This window comes from Coregonus lavaretus, assembly GCF_964263955.1.
Source record: "Coregonus lavaretus genome assembly, contig: HAP1_SCAFFOLD_1372, whole genome shotgun sequence".
In the NCBI taxonomy this organism is placed as follows: domain Eukaryota; kingdom Metazoa; phylum Chordata; class Actinopteri; order Salmoniformes; family Salmonidae; genus Coregonus; species Coregonus lavaretus.
This window is the reverse complement of record NW_028159262.1, coordinates 34906-58852: the sequence shown is the minus strand read 5'-3', so window position 1 is coordinate 58852 and position 23947 is coordinate 34906. Positions and strand designations below refer to the sequence as shown.

Genomic DNA, 23947 nt, shown 5'->3' with positions numbered 1-23947 from the left:
ATTGGTGGCTGACTAAATACTTTTTTTCCCCACTGTATGTGCTTTCTTGAGCAGGGGGACCTTGCGGGCGCTGCAGGATTTCAGTCCTTCACGGCGTAGTGTGTTACCAATTGTTTTCTTGGTGACTATGGTCCCAGCTGCCTTGAGATAATTGACAAGATCCTCCCGTGTAGTTCTGGGCTGATTCCTCACCGTTCCCATGATCATTGCAACTCCACGAGGTGAGATCTTTCATGGAGCCCCAGGCCGAGGGAGATTGACAGTTATTTTGTGTTTCTTCCATTTGCGAATAATCGCACCAACTGTTGTCACCTTCTCACCAAGCTGCTTGGGGATGGTCTTGTAGCCCATTCCAGCCTTGTGTAGGTCTACAATCTTGTCCCTGACATCCTTAGAGAGCTCTTTGGTCTTTGCCATGGTGGAGAGTTTGGAATCTGATTGACAGGTGTCTTTTATACAGGTAACAAGCTGAGATTAGGAGAACTCCCTTTAAGAGTGTGCTCCTAATCTCAGCTCGTTACTTTTATAAAAGCCCCTGGGAGCCAGAAATCTTTCTGACTGAGAGGGGGTCAAATACTTATTTCCCTCATTAAAATGAAAATCAACTTATAACATCTTTGACATGCGTTTTTCTGAATTTTGTTGTTGTTATTCTGTCTCTCACTGTGCAAATAAACCTACCATTAAAATTCTAGACTGATCATTTCTTTGTCAGTGGGCAAATGTACAAGGTCAGCAGGGGATCAAATACTTTTTTCCCTCACTGTAGCTTTTTGGTCTAAACTCCACTCGCTGTGTTTGGAGGAAGAAGAAGGATGAGTACAACCCCAAGAACACCATCCCAACCGTGAAGCATGGAGGTGGAAACATCATTCTTTGGGGATGCTTTTCTGCAAAGGGGACATGATGACTGCACCGTATTGAGGGGAGGATGGATGGGGCCATGTATCGTGAGATCTTGGCCAACAACCTCCTTCCCTCAGTAAGAGCATTGAAGATGGGTCGTGGCTGGGTCTTCCCCCACTGTATATGGGGGATTGGAAGTGATGCAGACAATTACATGAATGGAAGTTACAATCTATCTGCAATATTAAAGCTGATCTACCCCCTAAAAAATTTATCATAATAATAATATTAATAATAATAACATTAATATTTTCAGTATAGTTTAGTTTTTCAAATGTTTTAGTTTACTAAATTATTTTTCCAATTTTAGTTTTTATTTTAGTTTCAGTTTTCGTTTACTTTAATAACCTTGATTTGAACCCAGGTCTGCACACCAACCCTGTTACCTATTTAGACATAGACTATACACACACATATCCAGTGGTAGGCTACCTGAGATGATGGAGGCGTGTCTAAACTCTTCTGAGAATTCGTGGAGCTCGTAGGGCGACATCTCATAGAAGTCCTCCCCTGGAATAAAAAAAAAACATAGAGAGATTGAGTTTGTGTGTAATGTGTGTGTGTGTGTTAGAGAAAGCGAAAGAGAGAGAGAAAGAAAGAAAGAACGAAAGAACGAAAGAAAGAAAGAAAGAAAGAAAGAAAGAAAGAAAGAAAGAAAGAAAGAAAGAAAGAAAGAAAGAAAGAAAGAAAGAAAGAAAGAAAGAAAGAAAGAAAGAAAGAATGTGATGAGTGTGATAGAAGGAGTCAGGTGCAGGAGGGTAATCACCGAATGCAGAGTTTATTCTGTCGTACACAAAAAGTGCTGGATAGCGACAAACGAAACAGGCACACGGGAACATCTACCCTGGCAATACAAGGTAATGGTAGCTCCAACAATAACAGGCACAGAGGAAATATCTACCCCGGCAATAACAAGGTACGAATAGCTCCACTGAGCTACACTACTCTCACAAATAAACAATCACCCACAAAGACAAGGGGGGCAGAGGGAACACTTATACACAGACTAATGAGGGGATAAGAACCAGGTGTGTGTGATTGACAAGACAAGACAAATGGAATGATGAATAATGGAGCGGCAGTGGCAAGTAAGTCGATGATGACTAATGCCGAAGCCTGCCCAAACAGGCTGACCAAGACCCCCAGACGTTCCATGAACACCTTCCAAACTTTGGACGTGAGCTGGGGACCTCGGTCGGACACTATATCCTCTGGCACCCCATAGTGCCGGAAGACGTGAGTAAACAGGGCTTCCGCAGTCTGCAGGGCCGTGGGGAGACCGGGCAGAGGAAGGAAGCGGCAGGACTTGGAAAAGAGGTCCAAAATGACCAGGATGGTGGTGTTACCTTGGGAGAGGGGAAGATCAGTCAAGAAATCAACACTAAGGTGAGACCATGGTCGTTGTGGAACTGGTAAAGGTTGTAACTTACCCGCTGGTAGGTGCCTAGGTGCCTTACTCTGGGCGCACACTGAGCAGGAGGAGACGTACACCATTACGTCCTTAGCCAAGGTAGGGCACCAGTACTTTCCGATCAGGCAGCGCACTGTACGACCGATACCTGGGTGACCAGAGGAGGGTGACGTGTGTGCCCAGAAGATCAGATGATCACGGATAAGAGCAGGCACGTACCGCAGCCCAGCTGGACACTGAGGTGGAGATGGATCTGTGCGTAATGCCTGCTCTATATCCGCGTCTATCGCCCATACTACTGGCACCACAATGCAGGAGGCCAGGAGTGTTGTCTCTGGGCCTCTCTGCTGTGTCATACAGCCGAGACAGTGCATCTGCCTTCACGTTCTTCGTACTCGGAATGTATGACAGTGTAAAATCAAACCGGGTGAAGAATAGGGCACACCTGGACTGGCGAGGATTCAGCCTCCTCGCTGCCCGCATGTACTCCAGGTTACGGTGGTCTGTCCAGACGAGGAAAGGGTGTTTTGCCCCTTCAAGCCAATGCCTCAACACAAAGGCACAGGGGCGGAGCTTGGGTGGCGTGCCCGAGCGTTGGGATAGGAAAGCGCCTATCCCTACCTCGGACGCATCCACCTCCACTACGAACGGTAGTGATGGATCGGGGTGGGCCAGTACCGGGGCTGAGGTGAACAGACCCCATGTCAGCCTCAGCAGACCAGCGGAGCCGGGACGGCCCACCCTTCAACAGGGATGTAATGGGAGCTGCGACCTTGACAAAGCCCTGGATAAACCTCCGATATTAGTTGGCAAAGCCAAGGAAGCGCTGCACCTCCTTAACCGTGGTTGGAGTCGGCCAATTACGCACCGCTGAGGTGGTAATGCAGTATCCGAGGAAGGAGACGGACTGCTGGAAAAACATACACTTCTCTGCCTTGGCATAAAGGTCATTCTCCAAAAGTCGGGCCAGCACTTTGCGAACCAGGGGCACATGCTTGGCGCACGTAGCGGAATACACCAGTATGTCATCGATGTAGACCACCACACCGCGACCAAGCATTTCCCGAAACACCTCGTTCACAAGTGACTTCCTTTACAAACCCGGACCCTAATGGTCGACTATCAAGTGCTCTGATGGGGAGTGGAATGGATAGGGGAACCAATTAACCGTAGGGCATCACCAGGTATTCATAATGCCCTGTGGTTGTGCTGAATACTGTCTTCCACTCACCCCCCTCCCGAACACGCACCAGGTTGTATGCACTCCTGAGATCTAGTTTACTGAAGAAGCATGGCCCATGCATTGACTCAATCACTGAAGGAATGAGGGGGAGAGGATTACTAAATCTTATCGTTTCCTTGTTCAGTGATCGATAATCAATGCACGGGCGCAGACCGCCATCTTTCTTCTTCATAAAGAAGAAACTCGAGGAGGCGGGTGAAGTGGAGGGACGTATATACCCCATGCCCAGGGACTCGTGACGTATGTTTCCATAGCCCCCGTTTCAGCCTGTGACAGGGGGTACACATGACTCCTGAGAGGTACACATGACTCCTGAGAGGTACAGCGTCTACCCAAAGGTTTATCGCACAATCCCCCGCCCGATGAGGTGGTAATTTAGTCGCTCGCGTCTTTGAAAACGCATGCGCAAAGTTGAGGTATTCGGGGGGAATGCGCACAGTGGAGGTACCGTCTGGACTTTCCACCGTGGTTGCACCAACGGAAACACCTAGACACCTACCCTGACACTCTCGCGACCACCCCGTGAGAACCCTCTGCGGCCATGAGAAGGTGGGGTTGTGGAGTGCTAGCCAAGGGATACCTAATACCACAGGGAAAGCAGGAGACTCAATAATCGAAAGTAACCTGAGTCTCCTGGGTGATCATGGTGACTGGTACAGTGACTTCCTTTACAAACCCGGACCCTATTGGTCGACTATCAAGTGCTCTGATGGGGAGTGGAATGAATAGGGGAACCAATTAAATGTCTTGACGGCGTGAGAATGCCCTGTCCATAAAGTTCCCAGCTGCGCCTGAATCGACTAGAGCCTTACACTGGGGAACTACCATGTGATTGGGAAAATGGATAGGTAGGGTACAATGCGCAGCAGAGAGCTCTGAACAAGTGTGGGTGTTCGATACCTGGGGTGATGCGAGAGTGCCCTGCCTGCCACCTCCAGGCCCAAAAGAGTGTTGACTACGACGTGTGGTGTACTGTCCCTTCGTGCCACCAGAGTGGCACTGACGCTGTCGTCCCCCGCTCTCTCGGACGGCGGCTCCACCCAGCTCCATCAGCTCGGGATCCGAGCCCCGTTGAACGCCCGTGGTTGGGATATCTGGATCCCTCCGGGTGCTGGGGTGTAGGTGGCTGGATTAGGTTGGCCAGCTGGTCTCGACAGATCGGGTCCTCTCCTCTCCAGGCATTGGACCACCTGAAGAACCTGATCCATCACTTCCCCCAAGCTGGCCAGCATCGTGGAATGCTCCTGGACCCGTGCCACGACTCCAGGCATGCGCTCGTCTCCCGCTGACTCCATAGCAGGTGGGTGATTCTGTGATGAGTGTGATAGAAGGAGTCAGGTGCAGGAGGGTAATCACCGAATGCAGAGTTTATTCCGTCGTAAACAAATAGCGCTGGATAGCAACAAATGAAACAGGCACAGGGGAAAATCTACCCTGGCAATACAAGGTAACGGTAGCTCCAACAATAACAGGCACAGGGGAAATATATGCCCCGGCAATAACAAGGTACGAGTAGCTCCACAGAGCTACACTACTCTCAGAAATAAACAATCACCCACAAGGACAAGTGGGGCAGAGGGAACACTTTACACGGACTAATGAGGGGATAAGAACCAGGTGTGTGTGATTGACAAGACAAGACAAATGGAATTATGAATAATGGAGCAGCAGTGGCTAGTAAGCCGATGACGACGAACGCCGAAGCCTGCCCGCACAAGGAGGGGAGGCAGCCTCGGCGGAAGTCGTGACAAAGAAAGAAAGAAAGATGTAAAGAGGTATCAAGGCCTGTTTAGCATTGGGATTGAACCAAAGACAGCAGCCATCAAACAGTTAGAATATAACATTTAAAAAAGCTAAGACATAAACCATTTATTTTTCAATTCCAGCAACAATGTAGCCTAACTTTTAACAGTTGACTACACATTATCAAGCATTCACAGTAGACCTGACAAAACACATTCTATTCTGCTGGTGACTCGCCAATGATGTGTGTGTGTATGTGTGTGTGTTTGTGTGTGTGTGTGTGTGTGTGTGTGTGTGTGTGTGTGTGTGTGTGTGTGTGTGTGTGTGTGTATAGAGGTGTATGGTACCTTAGGGGTTTAGTGAAGCGGGTGACAAGGCTCCATGTTTATGTATGAGGCTCTGAAACAAGGTTTCTGTCTGTAAGACTGATTCACCTGCAGCCATACATATTGTTACTGACTCAACCTCTCCTCTCCTCTCCTCTCCTCTCCTCTCCTCTCCTCTCCTCTCCTCTCCTCTCCTCTCCTCTCCTCTCCTCTCCTCTCCTCTCCTCTCCTCTCCTCTCCTCTCCTCTCCTCTCCTCTCCTCTCCTCTCCTCTCCTCTCCATTCCAGAACACATGCACTAACACACACACACACACACACACTCCTGACAAGTCTTCATTGCAGGGGCGTTCAGATTACAGGTGGGTAATTTATGTAAAGTCGCTGTTTCGCTTCCAACAGATCACCTCTTATTACATGTGTGTTTCTCTCTCTCTCTCTCTCCCTCTCTCTCTCTCTCTCTCTCTATCTCTCTCTCTCTCTCTCTCCCCATGTGCTCAGGAGAGAGCTGCTGTTACTAGCTGACCACCTGCCTGGGTAACAGAACCCTCAGTCAGAACGCCAGTCACAATGTCTGGAGATGAGTAAGATAAACATCAATGCTCACAACACTAATTTGGGTGTTAACGGTAACAATATAAGCATGGACATAACAGTTGTTATGTGGTTCACCTCCACTACATCCCTGGGTCTACACAGCTAGTATTTACTGGCTCTGGCACTTTACATTCCTGGTCATACACACTGGTGTATAGGCGTCCATGTTATTCAACTTTCGTTCTGGTCTATATTAGCTCAGTGTTAGTTCAAATTCTAGTTCAAATTAGCGCAATGTAACTTCAAGGTTAAAATACTTGAAATTACAGTGGCTCAGTTTGCTAGAGGAAGAGTGTGTGTGTGCGTTTGTGTGTATGTGTGTGTGTATGCGTGTATGTGCATGCGTGCGTATAGTGTGTGTGCGTAGAGTGAGTGCTGGTTTATAGGCGTGATTGCATGCGTGTTGTGGAGTAAGCTGAATTTGAGGCGTGAGGAACTGCTGTAGCTGCACTCATCTCTCTAGGCCTCCTCTCATCTTTCACTCCTCCCTCTCATCCCCTTTTTAATTATTACTGACAATACAGAACACATACTCACCCACTCTTAATATACTTCCTCTCTCTCCCTTTCTCCTATCTCTTTCTTGTTGATCTGTTTTCCTCTCTCTCTCTCTATCTCTCTCTCTCTCACTCAGTCAAACTCTCTCTCTTTCTTAATTCAATTCAAGGTGCATTATTGGCATGAAATACATTCAGCAAACGTTGTCTCCATCTCCATCCCCCTCTCCCTTTTTCCTCTCTCCCTTCCTTTCTCTAGCTCCCTCTCGCTGTAGTGATGTGTTAGTCTGAGTGTATCTGAGTCTGCTGCTTTGTGAGCTAAAATAAAGAGCAGCATGTAGTTAAACAAACATGGATCAGAGCAATTAATACAGCTATTACTGTCAAGGAGAGAGGGAGGGAGAGAAAAGAAAGAGAGAGAGAGAGAAAGAGAGAGAGAGAGAGATAGAGAGAGAGAGAGAGAGAGAGAGAGAGAGAGAGAGAGAGAGAGAGGAAAGATAAAGTGAGAGAGAGAGGAAAGATAAAGTGAGAGAGAGAGAGGAAAGATAAAGTGAGAGAGAGAGAGAGCGCAAGGGAGAGAGAGAGAAAGAAAGAAAGAAAGAAAGAAAGAAAGAAAGAAAGAAAGAAAGAAAGAAAGAAAGAAAGAAAGAAAGAAAGAAAGAAAGAAAGAAAGAAAGAAAGAAAGAAATAAAGAAAGAAAGAAAGAAAGAAAGAAAGAAAGTGTGAAGGGAGGGAGGGATTGAGAGAGTGGAAAGAGAGAGAGAGAGAGAGAGAGAGAGAGAGAGAGAGAGAGAGAGAGAGAGAGAGAGAGAGAGAGGTGTACAGTAGGGATGTAGATTTGTTTTGTTTATCCTGTAATGAGTGAAGCTAGCAGAATGAGAGAATAGTTACATTTAATTACCTACTCTGTCTGTGTGTGCCTGCCTGCGTGTGTGTGTGTGTGTAATGAGCGAGCTATGTGTGAGTTCTTAGTGGGTCTTTCTCCTCTAGCTAAGCTGCATACTGAGCAGTTTCTCAACTCTCTCCTGGGGGACCGCCACACAGTGCACAGTTTTGTTCTAGTCCAATACTGACTCTAAATCACCAGCAACACACGCACGCACACACACATCAACGCACAAACACACGCATGTTCTCACCGTCTTTTTCTGACTATTCTGTCTTTGGACTCTTTTAATAATTTCTCTGATGAATCGCTGTTCCTTTTTGCTCTATTGTGTGTGTGTGTTTGTGTGTGTTTCCTGACAGAAAATGAAGTGAGTAAACAGAGAACAACAGTGCCATTCCTCAGTGGCACAGCACTAATCTGCCTCAGACTGACTCATTAGCGCTGAATGCTAAATAACTCCCTGATTAGTCTGAATGGCAAATGAGTTATTTATTTGCCCGAATGCTACATACCCCAGTGATAAGCTTGTAGGCTAAATACCTGAGTCAACGCTAAATGAGTAATCTGTTAGCCTGCCCTGGATGCTAAAAGCCTGAATTATCCTTGTTGATGTGTTAGCCTGCATGATAAGTACCTGAGTCAATTCTAGACACCTGAGATTAGCTTGATCACTAAATACCTGAGTAGGAATCATTAGAGTGAATGGGGAAAAGGTGATTTATTAGCTTGGATGCTAAATTTTGGCAGTGCCAAGCTGCTCTTTGTTCGACAATTTGTCGCAGAGAATAATACCTTATGAATCATGCTCTCCCTGTGTGTGTGTGTGTGTGTGTGTATGTGTGTGTTTGTGTGTGTGTGTTTGTGAGTGTGTGCGTCTTTGTGTGTGTGCGTGCACGCATGCAAACTTGAGGGATCGGGCTCAGTCCTGTCAATCTAATTAGCACTTAACACAAAGAGCCGTCAAATGACGGACAAGAGCTGTGTATAACAGCCAATCAGAGTTAACCCTAATTAAGCAAACAGTGTGGGACTGGCTGCTTCTAATTTCTGAAAATACTGTGTGTGCTTGCATTATATGTCACATTTTACTTGTAAATGATCAGATTAGAAGCAACAAATAATGGTTCTCATCTGTGTGATGACACACCTGCAACCAAGGGGGTCCTAAACAACCACAACTACTTATTCATAACAAGACAGGATGACTCACTGATTAGGAGCAGTTACTCCGGCCATTAGAAACAGTAGTAACACTGTGAATATATGGCTGATATATAAACACATCTGTTATGTTGTTATTTGATATACAGAACACTTTCATTCTTAAAAAGGGGGGGGGGGGGGTGATAAAATAAGCTGAAATATGGAATTGTTTTAAGATGGTCATACTATGGATCGTTTAGCTATTTGATTTAGAATTGTAGGACCCCTTTAAGTATACCTTTTTCATACAAAAATTATTTGATAAAATATAGAATTTGGCCTTCACTACTATAGCCCAGAGAAACACATTGAACAACACATTCATGAATGGCAAAAAAGACAGTCAAAACATAAATCATGAGAAACAAGGTTTTGAAGTGTTTGTCCTATACCTAGGAGATACAGTTGAAGTCGGAAGTTTACATACACCTTAGCCAAATACATTTAAACTCAATTTTTCATAATTCCTGACGTTTAATCCTAGTAAAGATTCCCTGTTTTAGGTCAGTTAGGATCACCACTCAGAATAATAGTAGAGAGAATGATTTATTTCAGCTTTTATTTCTTTCATCACATTCCCACTTGGGCCAAACGTTTCGGGTAGCCTTCCACAAGCTTCCCACAATAAGTTGGGTGAGTTTTGGCCCATTCCTCCTGACAAAACTGGTGTAACTGAGTCAGATTTGTAGGCCTCCTTGCTCGCACATGCTTTTTCAGTTCTACCCACAAATGTTCTATAGGATTGAGGTCAGGTCTTTGTGATGGCCACTCCAATACCTCCACTTTGTTGTCCTTAAGCCATTTTGGCACAACTTTGGATGTATGCTTGGGTTCATTGTCCATTTGGAAGACCAAGCTTTAACTTCCTGACTGATGTCTTGAGATGTTGCTTCTATATATCCACATAATTTTCCTTCCTCATGATGCCATCTATTTTGTGAAGTACACCAGTCTCTCCTGCAGCAAAGCACCCCCACAGCATGATGCTGCCACCCCTGTTCTTCACGGTTGGGATGGTGTTCTTCGGCTTGCAAGCTTCGCCCTTTTTCCTCCAAACATAACGATGGTCATTATGGCCAAACAGTTCTATTTTCATTTCATTAGACCAGAGAACATTTCTCCAAAAAGTACGATTTTTGTCCCCATGTGCAGTTGCAAACCGTAGTCTGGCTTTTTTATGGCGGTTTTGAAGCAGTGGCTTCTTCCTTGCTGAGCGGCCTTTCAGGTTATTTCGATAAAGGACTCGTTTTACTGTGAATATAGATACTTTTGTACCTGTTTCCTCCAAAATCTTCACAAGGTCCTTTGCTGTTGTTCTGGGATTGATTTGTACTTTTCGCACCAAAGTACGTTCATCTCTAGGAGACAGAACGCGTCTCCTTCCTGAGTGGTATGACGGCTGTACTTGCGTACAATTGTTTGTACAGATGAACGTGGTACCTTCAGGCGTTTGGAAATTGCTCCCAAGGATGAACCAGACTTGTCTACAATTTTTTTTCTGAGGTCTTGGCTGATTTCTTTTGATTTTCCCATGATGTCAAGCAAAGGGGCACTGATTTTGAAGGTATGCCTTGAAATACATCCACAGGTACACCTCCAATTGACTCAAATTATGTCAATTAGCCTATCAGAAACTTCTAAAGCCATGACATCATTTTCTTGAATTTTCCAAACTGTTTAAAGGCACAGTCAACTCAGTGTATGTAAACTTTTGACCCACTGGAATTGTGATACAATGAATTATAAGTGAAATAATCTGTCTGTAAACAATTGTTGAAAAAATTGCTTGTGTCATGCTCAAAGTAGATGTCCTAACCGACTTGCCAAAACTATAGTTTGTTAACAAGACATTTGTGGTTGAAAAACAAGTTTTAATGACTCCAACCTAAGTGTATGTAAACTTCCGACTTCAACTGTAATTTTGATGTCTTCACTATTATTCTACAATATACACTACCGTTCAAAAGTTTGGTGTCACTTAGAAATTTCCTTGTTTTCGAAAGAAAAGCAATTTTTTTGTCCATTAAAATAACATCAAATTGATCAGAAATACAGTGTAGACATTGTTAATGTTGTAAATGGCTATTGTAGCTAGAAACTGATGATTTGTAATGGAATATCTACATAGGCATACAGAGGCCAATTATCAGCAACCATCAGTCCTGTGTTCCAATGGCACGTTGTGTTTGCTAATCCAAGATTATCATTTTAAAAGGCTAATTGAGCATTAGAAAACCGTTTTGCAATTATGTTAGCAAAGCTGAAAACTGTTGTGCTGATTAAAGAAGCAATAAAACTGGCCTTCTTGAGACTAGTGGAGTATCTGGAGCATCAGCAATTGTGGGTTTGATTACAGGCTCAAAATGGCCAGAAACATAGAACTTTCTTCTGAAACTCGTCAGTGTATTCGTGTTCTGATAAATGAAGGCTATTCCATGCGAGAAATTGCCAAGAAACTGAAGATCTCATACAACGCTGTGTACCACTGCCTTCACAGAACAGCACAAACTGGCTCTAATCAGAATAGAAAGAGGAGTGGGAGGCCCCAGTGCGCAACTGAGCAAGAGGACAAATACAATAGAGTGTCTAGTTTGAGAAACAGACGCCTCACAGGTCCTCAACTGGCAGCTTCATTAAATAGTACCCGCAAAAGACACGTCTCAACGTCAACAGTGAAGAGGCGACTCCGGGATGCTGACCTTCTAGGCAGAGTTGCAAAGAAAAATCCATATCTCAGACTGGCAAATAAAAATAAAAGATTAAGATGGGCAAATAACACAGACACTGGACAGAGGAAGATTGGAAAAAAGTGTTATGGACAGACAAATTGAAGTTTGAGGTGTTCTGATCACAAAGAAGAACATTTGTGAAACGCATATCAAATGAAGAGACAATTTCTTCCTACAACAGGTTCATGACCCAAAGCACAGCTCCAAACTATGCAAGAACTATTTAGGGAAGAAGCAGTCAACTGGTATTCTGTCTATAATGGAGTGGCCAGCATAGTCACCGGATCTCAACCATATTGAGCTGTTGTGGGAGCACCTTGACCGTATGGTACGTAAGAAGGGCCCATCAAGCCAATCCAACTTGGAGGTGCTTCAGGAAGCATGGGGTGAAATCTTTCAGATTACCTCAACAAATTGACAACTAGAATGCCAAAGATCTGCAAGGCTGTAATTGCTGCAAATGGAGGAATATTTGATGAAAGCAAAGTTTGAAGGACACAATTATTATTTTAAGTGAAAATCATTATTTCTAACCTTGTCAATGACTACATTTCCTATTCATTTTGCTATATTTCCTAGTCAAACTCATTTCATGTATGTTTTCATGGAAAACAAGGACAGTTCTATGTGACCCCAATCTTTTGAACGGTAGTGTATATATATACATATTTAACCCATTTTTTGGGTAGGCACAAAACTACCTTCCTTCCATTCATTTTTTAAAACCGGTTCCGGTTATCTTCAGACGAGTCCCGTGACACTTGTGGGGGTCATAGAGAATCTCCCCTTTCCACAGTGGGGTCACATTAGTTTGTATCCCAAACGGTACGGACACTACAAACAGAAGTTGGCACATCAGCTGTACCAACTTCAGACGAGTCCCCTGACCACCATCGTGTTTGTGAGAGTCTCTCCTTTCCATAATATAGGTCAAACCGTTCGGACGCTAAAGACATTTTTGTAAGAAGACCGATTTTCGGGATGTCTCATGGTCTGACAAACACCGCTCTAGCTCTGCCACCTTTCACCGCAGATGCGGAAGTGCAACATCGGCAGATGCTGTGGATTGAGACACATTCCAATGCAAAACAACAGATATCTAGCTTAAACTGACGGATTTTGATGGAGATTGTTGTATTATGTAACTTAGATTGATACACCTGTTCGTCAATCGACTCTAGGGGGTTGTGCTGATGTGTTTTCCCTCAGCTGTTGACAGGATCACAAACGGAATAATAAACGTCTCTATACTCTTAGAAAAAAAGGTTCCAAAAGGGTTCTTTGGCTGTCCCCATAGGAGAACAAACCCTTTTTGGTTCCAGGTTAGGGCTGTTGCAGTGACCATATTACCGCCACACTGGCAGTCATGAGTCAAAATTCAACGTGACCGTTGAGTCATGGTAATCTCCTTTTATACATTCAGGACATGCGTTGGTAGTATCCAACTCGCTAATGGCCTAGTACACAGGGCTATATTGTCCTTCTAACCACTATGACATCAATGCAATCGGAAATCACATCAAACACTTATCATCAAAACAGTATTGTGCTTTTAAAACTCACCTCACTATGATTGATCAATTTGAAGAAAGAAGTTCATCAACAGGTTTCAACTGAGTGGAAAACATGGTCACTGTGGATGTTGTTTCAAAGCTTAACAACGAAATGGACAGCACTTTCTAAGGTGATGGATGAGAGAACAGTGTGTGTAGCCTGAGGCAAGGAACAGAGCGTAAGCTTTCTTTGCAACTTTCTCAACTTTCATCAATAGCCTATATTCACATAATGCAGCCCATATGTTTTGATATCTAAGACATTCTAAGGTTTGTATCATTAACAACTAAAGTTGCCAAATAACTCTAAATGTAGCGTAGCCAATAGGACCTCTTTAAATTGATCATGTTTACGCTCAACATAGCCTTCATATGCGCACTCACTCCGGAATGGGAAAAATATTATTTATATTTTATTCAGCTAAATTCAATTATATTATTCAATAAAATCATATAATATAAAATAATGACACAGGACTTATGAGCATATCTTGTCTGTTAAATTAACTAGCCTACAGCCTATGGCATGCCACATAGCCAGATAACATACAGTAATAGGCCAACTCATATTATTTTAATCTGAAATACATTTTCTTCATATCGTAATGTTTCTTTAGACCTACCTAAAATAAATAATGGATTTATTGTTATGGTGTATATTCAATTGATTTATTAGACTTGTTAAAATGTAGATGTTCCTAAGGCGCGCACCAGCATCTTGTATGTGTGGAGGCCTGGAGATGCTAAACGTGTTTATGTTAGTTAACCGCCAGCCACAGCCCTATTCCAGGTTAAACCCTATTTGGTTCCAGGTAGAACCCTTTTGGGTTCCATGTACGTAGAACCCTCTATGGAAAGGGTTCTACATGGAACCTAAAAGAGTTCTACCTGGAACCAAAAGGGGTAATTTAAAGGGTTCTCCTATGGGGACAACCGAACAACTCTTTTAGGTTCTATATTGCAGCTTTTTTTCTAAGAGTGAATTAGATGTGTGAATCATTTCCTCCCTTTTTGTCTTCTCTCCTTTTCTCTCTTTTATCCTCCGTCCTTTCCTTTCCTTTTCTCTCCTGTCATCTGCCCTTCCTATCTCCTATTTCTTTCCTCTCCTTTCCTCTCCTGTCATCTGCCCTTCCTATCTCCTATTCCTTTCCTCTCCTTTTCTCTCCTGTCATCTGACCTTCCTATCTCCTATTCCTTTCCTTTCCTTTTCTCTCCTGTCATCTGCCCTTCCTATCTCCTATTCCTTTCCTCTCCTTTTCTCTCCTGTCATCTGACCTTCCTATCTCCTATTCCTTTCCTTTCCTTTTCTCTCCTGTCATCTGCCCTTCCTATCTCCTATTCCTTTCCTCTCCTCTCATGTTCTCATTTCCTTTCCCCTCCTCTACTCTTCACCTCTATTCTATTTTCCTCTCTTCTCTTCTCTTCTCTTCTCTTCTCTTCTCTTCTCTTCTCTTCTCTTCTCTTCTCTTCTCTTCTCTTATGTTATCTTCTCTTATTTTATTTTCTCTTCTCTTCTCCATTCCCTTTCTTTCCTCTCCTCTCCTCTCCTCTCCTCTCCTCTCCTCTCCTCTCCTCTCCTCTCCTCTCCTCTCCTCTCCTCTCCTCTCCTCTCCTCTCCTCTCCTCTCCTCTCCTCTCCTCTCCTCTCCTCTCCTCAATTCCTCTCTTCTCCATTCCATTCCTTTCCTCTCTTCTCTCTCCTTTCTCCTCTCCTTCCTCTCATTTCCCCTCTCCTTTACCCCCCCCCCCTCCCCTCTCTTCTATTCTCTTCTCCTCTCCTCTCCTCTTCTCTCCTCCCTCTAAGACCATGTTCCCCATAGTAAGTGCTGTTTGGTGAGGCAGTCTATTTCTGACTAGACTACAGAGTATCATACACACCCAGTACTGCGCTGCTGTCCTTTCAGCTTTATTTCTGCTTGGCTGAAACACACACACACACACACACACACACACACACACACACACACACACACACACACACACACATACACACACTAACACACACACATGGGATGCTTATATAAACACAGCATTTTAGTTTTCAAAGATTTCTTCATGGGCAAAACAGGGAGCCACAGTGATGAATGTATTATATCTAATAACAGTCACACCCACACCTAGAAGCTCTCTTTCTCTCTCTCTCTCTCTCTCTCTCTCTCTCTCTCTCTCTCTCTCTCTCTCTCTCTCTCTCTCTCTCTCTCTCTCTCTGTCCGTGCCCTTGAGCTCTATGTGTCACCACTCATGCTGAGGGTGAGCGTGTGTGTGTATACCCTTGCATGTGTGTATGTGTGTGTGTGTGTGTGTGTGTGTGTGTGTGTGTGTTGCAGGCATTGTTGGCAGCAGACGTCCAGAGAGGAAGAGAGAACAAAGAGAGAAGCTCCTTAATGAGGCCTACTGCCGCAAAAACTAAACTAGGCCAGCTTTCCCAGCCCAGCGAGAGAGTGTGTGTGTATTTGTGTGTGTGTGTTTGTGTATGAGCCAAAGTGCCACAGAGCCGCAGTGAGGACACACACACACACACACAAACACAAAAGGAGCATTGAATTCTGAGCCAGCAGAGGTACTGGAGGTCATATCCAATCAAATCAAACCAACTGACAGGATGTATTCCGTAATACTACATTACAATTCCTTCATGAGGAATGTGAAGAATGTAAAACCAACAATGAAATCCCGGCAAGCACCAAAAAATATGTTTTGGATTATCCTCAACAATAAGATTATTGAACAATCTTGTTCCATTACACTGACATGCACGTACACACATGAAACTGCCTGCGTAGGTGCACCTACGTGTGTGCTACTGTGCCCCCCCTGCGTAACTCACCAGTCTCTGTCAGGCCCTGGTGTATACTCCAGTAGTTCTGCAGACACTGTAATTCCTTCTTCATGGCTCTCTTACACCGACAGTCGTAGAGCGACGAGTCCTGTAGGACCTCTATGGCCCCCTGGCACTCCCTGCCAGCCAGCATGGTCTGGCGATCCCGCGCCCCGCCTGACAGGCACTGGCGCATGATCCTGTAGCTGGAGCTGCACTGGCTGTCCCCGTTACACAGCTCTAATGCCCGTACGCAGTCCAGCGGCTCCCTCCATCCATGCCCACACACACACACCACACACACACACCCTGCAGCGGAGAGAGAAGAGAAATAATGATTAGTCATAATGTTAACAATAGTTAACCCTGACCCTAACCTGACCCTAACAACCCACCCACATAGCATCTGGCGGCGAAACATCATCATTATATTCATTTCAACGCTTAACTTTAACCACAACATCCTACACCCACACACATACACAGACGTACACACCATCTGGGGGAAAAAAGGTGATATTGATATACACTACCGGTCAAAGGTTTTAGAACACCTACTCATTCAAGGGATATTCTTTATTTTTACAACTTTCTACATTTTCTACATAAGACATCAACAGTATGAAATAACACATATGGAATCATGCAGTAACCCAAAAAGTGTTAATCAAATCAAAATATATTTTTATATTTGAGATTCTTCAAATAGCCACCCTTTGCCTTGATGACAGCTTTGCACACTCTTGGCATTCTCTCAACCAGCTTCACCAGTAATGCTTTTCCAAAAGTCTTTAAGGAGTTCCCACATATGTTGAGCACTTGTTGGCTGCTTTTCCTTCACTCTGCCGTCCGACTCATTCCACACCATCTAAATTAGTTTGAGGTTGGGGGATTGTGGAACCTGGTCATCTGATGTAGCACTCCATCACTCTCCCTCTTAGTCAAATAGCCTTTACACAGCCTGGAGGTGTGTTGGGTCATTGTCCTGTTGAAAAACAAATGATAGTCCCACTAATCCCAAACCAGACGGGATGGCGTATCGCTGCAGAATGCTGTGGTAGCCATGCTGGTTAAGTGTGCCTTGAATTCTAAATAAATCACAGACAGTGTCACCAGCACCCCCACACCATAACACCTCCTCCACCATGCTTTACGGTGGGAAATACACATGCAGAGATAATCCGTTCACCCACACCGCGTCTCACAAAGACACGGCGGTTGGAACCTAAATTCTCACATTTGGACTCCAGACCAAAGGACACATTTCCACCGGTCTAATGTCCATTGCTCATGTTTCTTGGCCCAAGCAAGTCTCTTCTTCTTATTGGTGTCCTTCAGTAGTGCTTTCTTTGCAGCAATTCGACCACAAAGGCCTGATTCACACAGTCTCCTCTGAACAGTTGATGTTGAGATGTGTCTGTTACTTGAACTCCGTGAAACATTTATTTGGCTGCAATTTCTGAGGCTGGTAACTCTAATGAACTTATCCTCTGCAGCAGAGGTAACTCTGGGTCTTCCATTCCTGTGGCGGTCCTCATGAGAGCCAGATTCATCATAGCGCTTGATGGTTTTTGAGACTGCACTTGAAGAAACTTTCAAAGTTCTTGAAATGTTCCATATTGACTGACCGTCATGTCTTAAAGTAATAATTTCTCTTTGTTTATTTGAGCAGCTTTATTTTTACCAAATAAGGCTATCTTCTGTACACCCGCCTATCTTGTCACAACACAACTGATTGGTTGAAACGCATTAAGAAGGAAAGAAATTCCACAAATTGACATTTAAGAAGGCACACCTGTTAATTGATAGATCCAGGCAGATATGGATCGCCTTCCTTGGGAGCAGACGGAGGCAGCAAGGGAGATAAAATGGCGACTGAAAAGGTCCCGATCACGAAGGAAGCCCGAGAGGCAGCCCCAAGAAAATAATTTGGGGGGGCACACGGAGTGGTTGGCAGAGCAGCAGGAGGCCCTGGAAGGGCTGATGGTGGAGAGGGAGATAGCGATAGAAGAAGCCGCTATGATAGATGCCCTCCAAGACCTGCAGCTCAGTACTCTGAGAGAGGAGACCACCGCCTTACGGGAGCTGTTAGTTAAGAGGGAGCAGATGCTCTCCCTTCAGAAGGAGGCACTGCAGGAGGCCCACATGGAGAAGGAGTCAGTGGATGCACAGAGAGAGGAGCTGGCCAGGCAACAGGAGGAACTGAGAGAGGAGTTAACCCTCCAGCAGCAGAGAGCTCGGGCCTTAGAGCAGAGGCTGGCGGAGCCAGGTTTAGCAGAGCCAACTTGTGTGACCGTGCAGGCACCAGGCTATGTGCCGGCTTTACGCACTGTGCCGCCAGTGCGCCTTCACAGACCGGTACGGCCCGTGCCTGCTCCTCGCACCAAACCAGTGGTACGTGTCTCCAGCCTGGTGTGCCCCAAACCTGCTCCTCGCAACAAACCAGTGGTGTGTGTCCCCAGCCTGGTACGGCCCGTACCTGCTCCTCGCACCAAACCAGTGGTGCATGTCCACAGCCCAGTGTGTCCTGTGCCAGCGCCCCGCACTGGCACGAAGCCTCCAGTGATGATCCATGGCACGAAGCCTCCAGTGATGATCCATGGCACGAAGCCTCCAGTGATGATCCATGGCCCGAAGCCTCCAGTAATGATCCATGGCATGAAGCCTGCAGTGATGGTCCATGGCCCGGAGCCTCCTGCGACGGTCTGCAGTCCAGAGTCTCCAGCTCCAGTCAGCTGCTCCACTTCTGTGCCAGAGCAGTCTGCTCCACTGGAGCCTAGTCCAGTGCTGGTCAACTGCTCCACTCTTGTGCCAGAGCAGTCCGCTCCACTGGAGCCTAGTCCAGCTCCGGTCAGCTGCTCGACTCCAGTGCCAGAGCAGTCCGCTCCACCGGTGCCTAGTCCAGCTCCGGTCAGCTGCTTCACTCCAGTGCCAGAGCAGTCCGCTCCACCGGTGCCTAGTCCAGCTCCGGTTATCTGCTCCCTACCAGAGCCGTGGCCGTCCGCTTAACCGGTGCCCAGTCCGGGTCCGATCGTCTATCTTCCCCCATGCCGGAGCCATCCGCTCCACCGGGGTCCGAGCCGGAGCCAGACGTCAACCCCTCTCCAGGGTTGGGGTCTCCCACACCAGGGTCCAGACAGAACTTGGTGCATCACGGGGGGACTGCTGGGGCGGGATCAGACGTCAGCCCCTCTCCAGGGTCGAGGGCTCCCACACCAGGGTCCAGACAGGGCTTGGTGCATTGTGGGAGGACTGAGAGGGGGAGCATCGCGCCGGGGTCCAGACCGGACTGGGCGTGCAAAGGGGAGGCAGGATGGGAGAAGTTTACTGCCTACGTCATGTCCGAAGCCGGAGCCGCCATCGAGGCTAGATGCCCACCTGGACTCTTCCCCAATGAGTCAGGTTTTTGCGGCCGGAGTCCGCACCTTTGGTTGGTCAGGGTGTGAAATCTAGTTTATATATTTCTATGTTGGCCCGGGTGTGGTTCCCAATCAGAGGCAGCTGTCAGTCGTTGTCTCTGATTGGGGATCATACTTAGGCAGCCATGTTGCCTACCTTAGTTGTGGGATCTTGTTTCTGTTTCTGTTTGGCTTGTTTGATGTTTAGCCTCTTGAACTTCACGTTCTGTTGGATTTTGTTATTTTGTCGGTGTTTATTAAAATAAATGACTATGTACGCACACCACGCTGCACCTTGGTCCGATCCTTTACACAACGAACGTGACATTTGTTTAACACTTTTTTGGTTACTACATGATTCCACATGTGTTATTTCATAGTTTTGATGTCTTCACTATTATTCTACAATGTAGAAAATAGTACAAATAAAGAAAAACCCTTGAATCAGTAGGTGTTCTAAAACATTTGACCGGTAGTGTACATTAAACTCCCACACAGCACACACTCCATCTGGGAGATTATTAAATAGAATCTATATACTCAATTAAATATAATGTACCTGAAAAATTGTTTATAGCTCCATTACAATTATAACAACAACAATGTGTTTTCTAATTACTCTGTTTGTTCATGCTGGTGTAAATAATATAACATTTTCCCTCAAGGTCAAAGCTAGAAAATAACTGCCAAAGCTGTGTGTGTGTGTGTGTGTGTGTGTGTGTGTGTGTGTGTGTGTGTGTGTGTGAGTGGTAGCAGTATAGCTGAGAGATCACTCCAGATTCAAGTAGAAATTTTACGTTTTTGCAGGTCCCCAGGATGTCGGGAGACTGTCAGCTGTGTGCATAAATACAGGGCGTCGTGAGATGAAGTCAGTTTACTAGTCAAAAATAGACGTTTATCCAAGGATGTCAAACACAGTGATATCTTGTTGAGTATAGAGCTGGCTGCAGGCTGTTTACAGGGGAGTTCTGTGTTTACCTCATCATCAGTAAAAACACCACTGTGTCAAATACTGTCTGGGGCAGTAACCTCTACTCTATCCTCCTCTCCCTTTATCTCTTCTTGTCCATCCTCCTCTCCTCCATCCTTCTCTCCTTTACCCTATTCTCCTCTGCTCTTCTCTCCCCTACTATCTCCTCTCCTATCCATCCCCTCCTGTCCTCCCCATCCCCTCCATTCCATTCCACTCCTCCCTCTCTCCTCCCACTATCCTCTCCTCCCCTTCTCTCCTCCCCCCTCTCTCTCTCTTCCTCTCTCTCTCTTTCACCTCTTCCCCTCTCTCTCTCCTCTCACTCTCCATCCTCTCCCTCTCCCCTCTTCTCTCCTACCCTATTTTAGATCACCTCAAAACATAAATCTATGACAATAAATGGTGAAAATGCCAATAATGTTAATATAGGTAAACAGCATAATCTTCTGGATTTGTTAGTAATGTGTTCTAGATTCATCTATAAAACTCTCATAGCGATCACACCGTGCGCGGGCTGGACAGACATACAGGTAGCACGCTGAGGGCTGAAAAGTGACAGACCATAGTCTCGCGCCACAACCGTGAACAGATTTCAGGACCAAGGACAGCTCCGCCGCGCGAGCCGAGTCCTCAGGCACACCCGCAACTACATTCATACACCCACACACGCACACACGAGCAAGCAGCTGAGGCGGAGGGAACATGCCCCATGCGCTGTCCCTTTGACCGTCAGATCCTACCAGAAGGGAGAGCTTGCACGTCCTGTGTGTTTCACCATCTAAATAACTATTGTGTTATACATTACCCTGAATCACTTTTAGATGCTTATTATGCCTTTGTGAGGTCATATAATTATAAATTATTAGGTTATACATTCTAAAAACCTTCACCAGCAGCAGCAAGGCACCAGGTGGAGGCATGACTGCTTATAGTTATATCCTTAACTGCATTTTTGGGCGTGGAGTGGGTGCCCTCTTACCTGTGTGTGTGTGTGTGTGTGTGTGTACTCACCCAGCAGAAACAGCACGCTGAGAAGGTTCAGCAGAATCATGGCAGGTTCCAGAGCAGTAATCCCGAAGTCACGAGGCGAATGCGAGCTGTCCGGTTTAGCCGTTAACGGCTAAATAAATTGGTAAATCGGTAAAACAGAGAAACATCTCCAACACTGCTCCTCGCCAGTTAATAATCCAAAAACCAGACCCGCGCCAGAGGAACCCAGAAACACACTCAGGTCTTCATTTGAAACCACACACACATATAGTAGGCTACACAGGCACGCACATACGCACTCACACAGACACACACACACACACTCTGACGGAGTGTTTTCATGTGAAATGGACTGATAACGTTAACATCCTCTCTGAAAGGAGCAAGAGTTGGAAAAAAAAAGTTCCCCGCTAATAACGACTGTCCATGTGAGACAGAGACCAGCCGCGGAGCCAATAACCTGCTTGCTGGCTGTCCCGGTATCCGTTAAAAGGTTCGAGAGTGCCCCGTTCCGGGCCAGGAGAGGGCTGGTCTCTCTGACATCAATTGGCTGATTCCGTTAAAAACGCTCTCTTCTTGACCACGAGCCACACGCAGTCAAACTTTCCACTGTTAGTATGTGATGGAGGACGGTGTGTGCGCGTGTGTGAGCTAGAGAGAGAAAGAAAGAGAGAGATGGAGAGAGAGGGGCAGAAAGGACGTCAGACAGCAGTATGCTATTTCAGTATGGTTCTTCCGGTCTCGTGGAGGCAGCTGATGGATGTTTAGTCCAGATGTCCTTAAATCAATTAAACTTCCGAGACCGGGAGTGGTACACCCTCCAACCCGGGGAGACAGTTACCCGGTAATAGATATAGCGGAGAGTTCTAATTCACTCCCAGAGCCTCGAGTCCGCCTGTCCGCCCGCCTTTCCGTTAAAGCGGGAGAAAAGCAGCTCGTGTTCTATCATAGGAAAACTCTCTCTCTCTCTCTCTCTCTCTCTCTCTCTCTCTCTCTCTCTCTCTCTCTCTCGGCCCTCGGGGCTGTGCAAGTCACCGCGAACGATATGAGAGTAACCGTGCTTTACACAACACACACTAACTGCCTATACACACACACAAACACAAACAGACATACACACAGGGATTTTATAGAGAACCGAGACGGTGCATGACCTGGGGTGTAGGGCACTCATCAAAGCGAGTGAGCCTAATACACACTCACACACACACACACACACATAATACAAAAATCCCCATCAAATTCCATCTTTTTAAGGTAGAGATACAGTGGGGAGAACAAGTATTTGATACACTGCCAATTTTGCAGGTTTTCCTACTTACAAAGCATGTAGAGATCTGTAATTTTTATCATAGGTACATGTCAACTGTGAGAGACGGAATCTAAAACAAAAATCCAGAAAATCACATTGTATGATTTTTAAGTAATTATTTTGCATTTTATTGCATGACATAAGTATTTGATACATCAGAAAAGCAGAACTTAATATTTGGTACAGAAACCTTTGTTTGCAATTACAGAGATCATACGTTTCCTGTAGGTCTTGACCAGGTTTGCACACACTGCAGCAGGGATTTTGGCCCACTCCTCCATACAGACCTTCTCCAGATCCTTCAGGTTTCGGGGCTGTCGCTGGGCAATACGGACTTTCAGCTCCCTCCAAAGATGTTCTATTGGGTTCAGGTCTGGAGACTGGCTAGGCCACTCCAGGACCTTGAGATGCTTCTTACGGAGCCACTCCTTAGTTGCCCTGGCTGTGTGTTTCGAGTCGTTGTCATGCTGGAAGACGCAGCCACGACCCATCTTCAATGCTCTTACTGAGGGAAGGAGGTTGTTGGCCAAGATCTCGCGATACATGGCCCCATCCATCCTCCCCTCAAAACGGTGCAGTCGTCCTGTCCCCTTTGCAGAAAAGCATCCCCAAAGAATGATGTTTCCACCTCCATGCTTCACAGTTGGGATGGTGTTCTTGGGGTTGTACTCATCCTTCTTCTTCCTCCAAACACGGCGAGTGGAGTTTAGACCAAAAAGCTCTATTTTTGTCTCATCAGACCACATGACCTTCTCCCATTCCTCCTCTGGATCATTCAGATGGTCATTGGCAAACTTCAGATGGGCCTGGACATGTGCTGGCTTGAGCAGGGGGACCTTGCGTGCGCTGCAGGATTTTAATCCATGACGGCGTAGTGTGTTACTAATGGTTTTCTTTGAGACTGTGGTCCCAGCTCTCTTCAGGTCATTGACCAGGTCCTGCCGTGTAGTTCTGGGCTGATCCCTCACCTTCCTCATGGCCATTGATGCCCCACGAGGTGAGATCTTGCATGGAGCCCCAGACCGAGGGTGATTGACCGTCATCTTGAACTTCTTCAATTTTCTAATAATTGCACCAACAGTTGTTGCCTTCTCACCAAGCTGCTTGCCTATTGTCCTGTAGCCCATCCCAGCCTTGTGCAGGTCTACAATGTTATCCCTGATGTCCTTACACAGCTCTCTGGTCTTGGCCATTGTGGAGAGGTTGGAGTCTGTTTGATTGAGTGTGTGGACAGGTGTCTTTTATACAGGTAACGAGTTCAAACAGGTGCAGTTAATACAGGTAATGAGTGGAGAACAGGAGGGCTTCTTAAAGAAAAACTAACATGTCTGTGAGACGGAATTCTTACTGGTTGGTAGGTGATC

At 45.8% G+C, this 23947-nt stretch overlaps 1 protein-coding gene across 1 annotated transcript in view; it reads right to left on the bottom strand.

Moving 5' to 3' along the window:
- LOC311123099 (GDNF family receptor alpha-2-like) overlaps positions 1 to 21332 on the bottom strand; it is a gene marked incomplete at both ends in the record, with an annotated part of 86362 nt that extends 65030 nt beyond the window's left edge. Inside the window, 3 exons of the mRNA XM_084197373.1 lie at positions 1339 to 1416; positions 15923 to 16222; positions 21293 to 21332. Of these exons, the coding sequence (XP_084053499.1) occupies positions 1339 to 1416; positions 15923 to 16222; positions 21293 to 21332 (418 nt within the window). The remainder of the gene's footprint in view (positions 1 to 1338; positions 1417 to 15922; positions 16223 to 21292) is intronic.
- Between the last annotated feature and the right edge of the window lie 2615 nt (positions 21333 to 23947).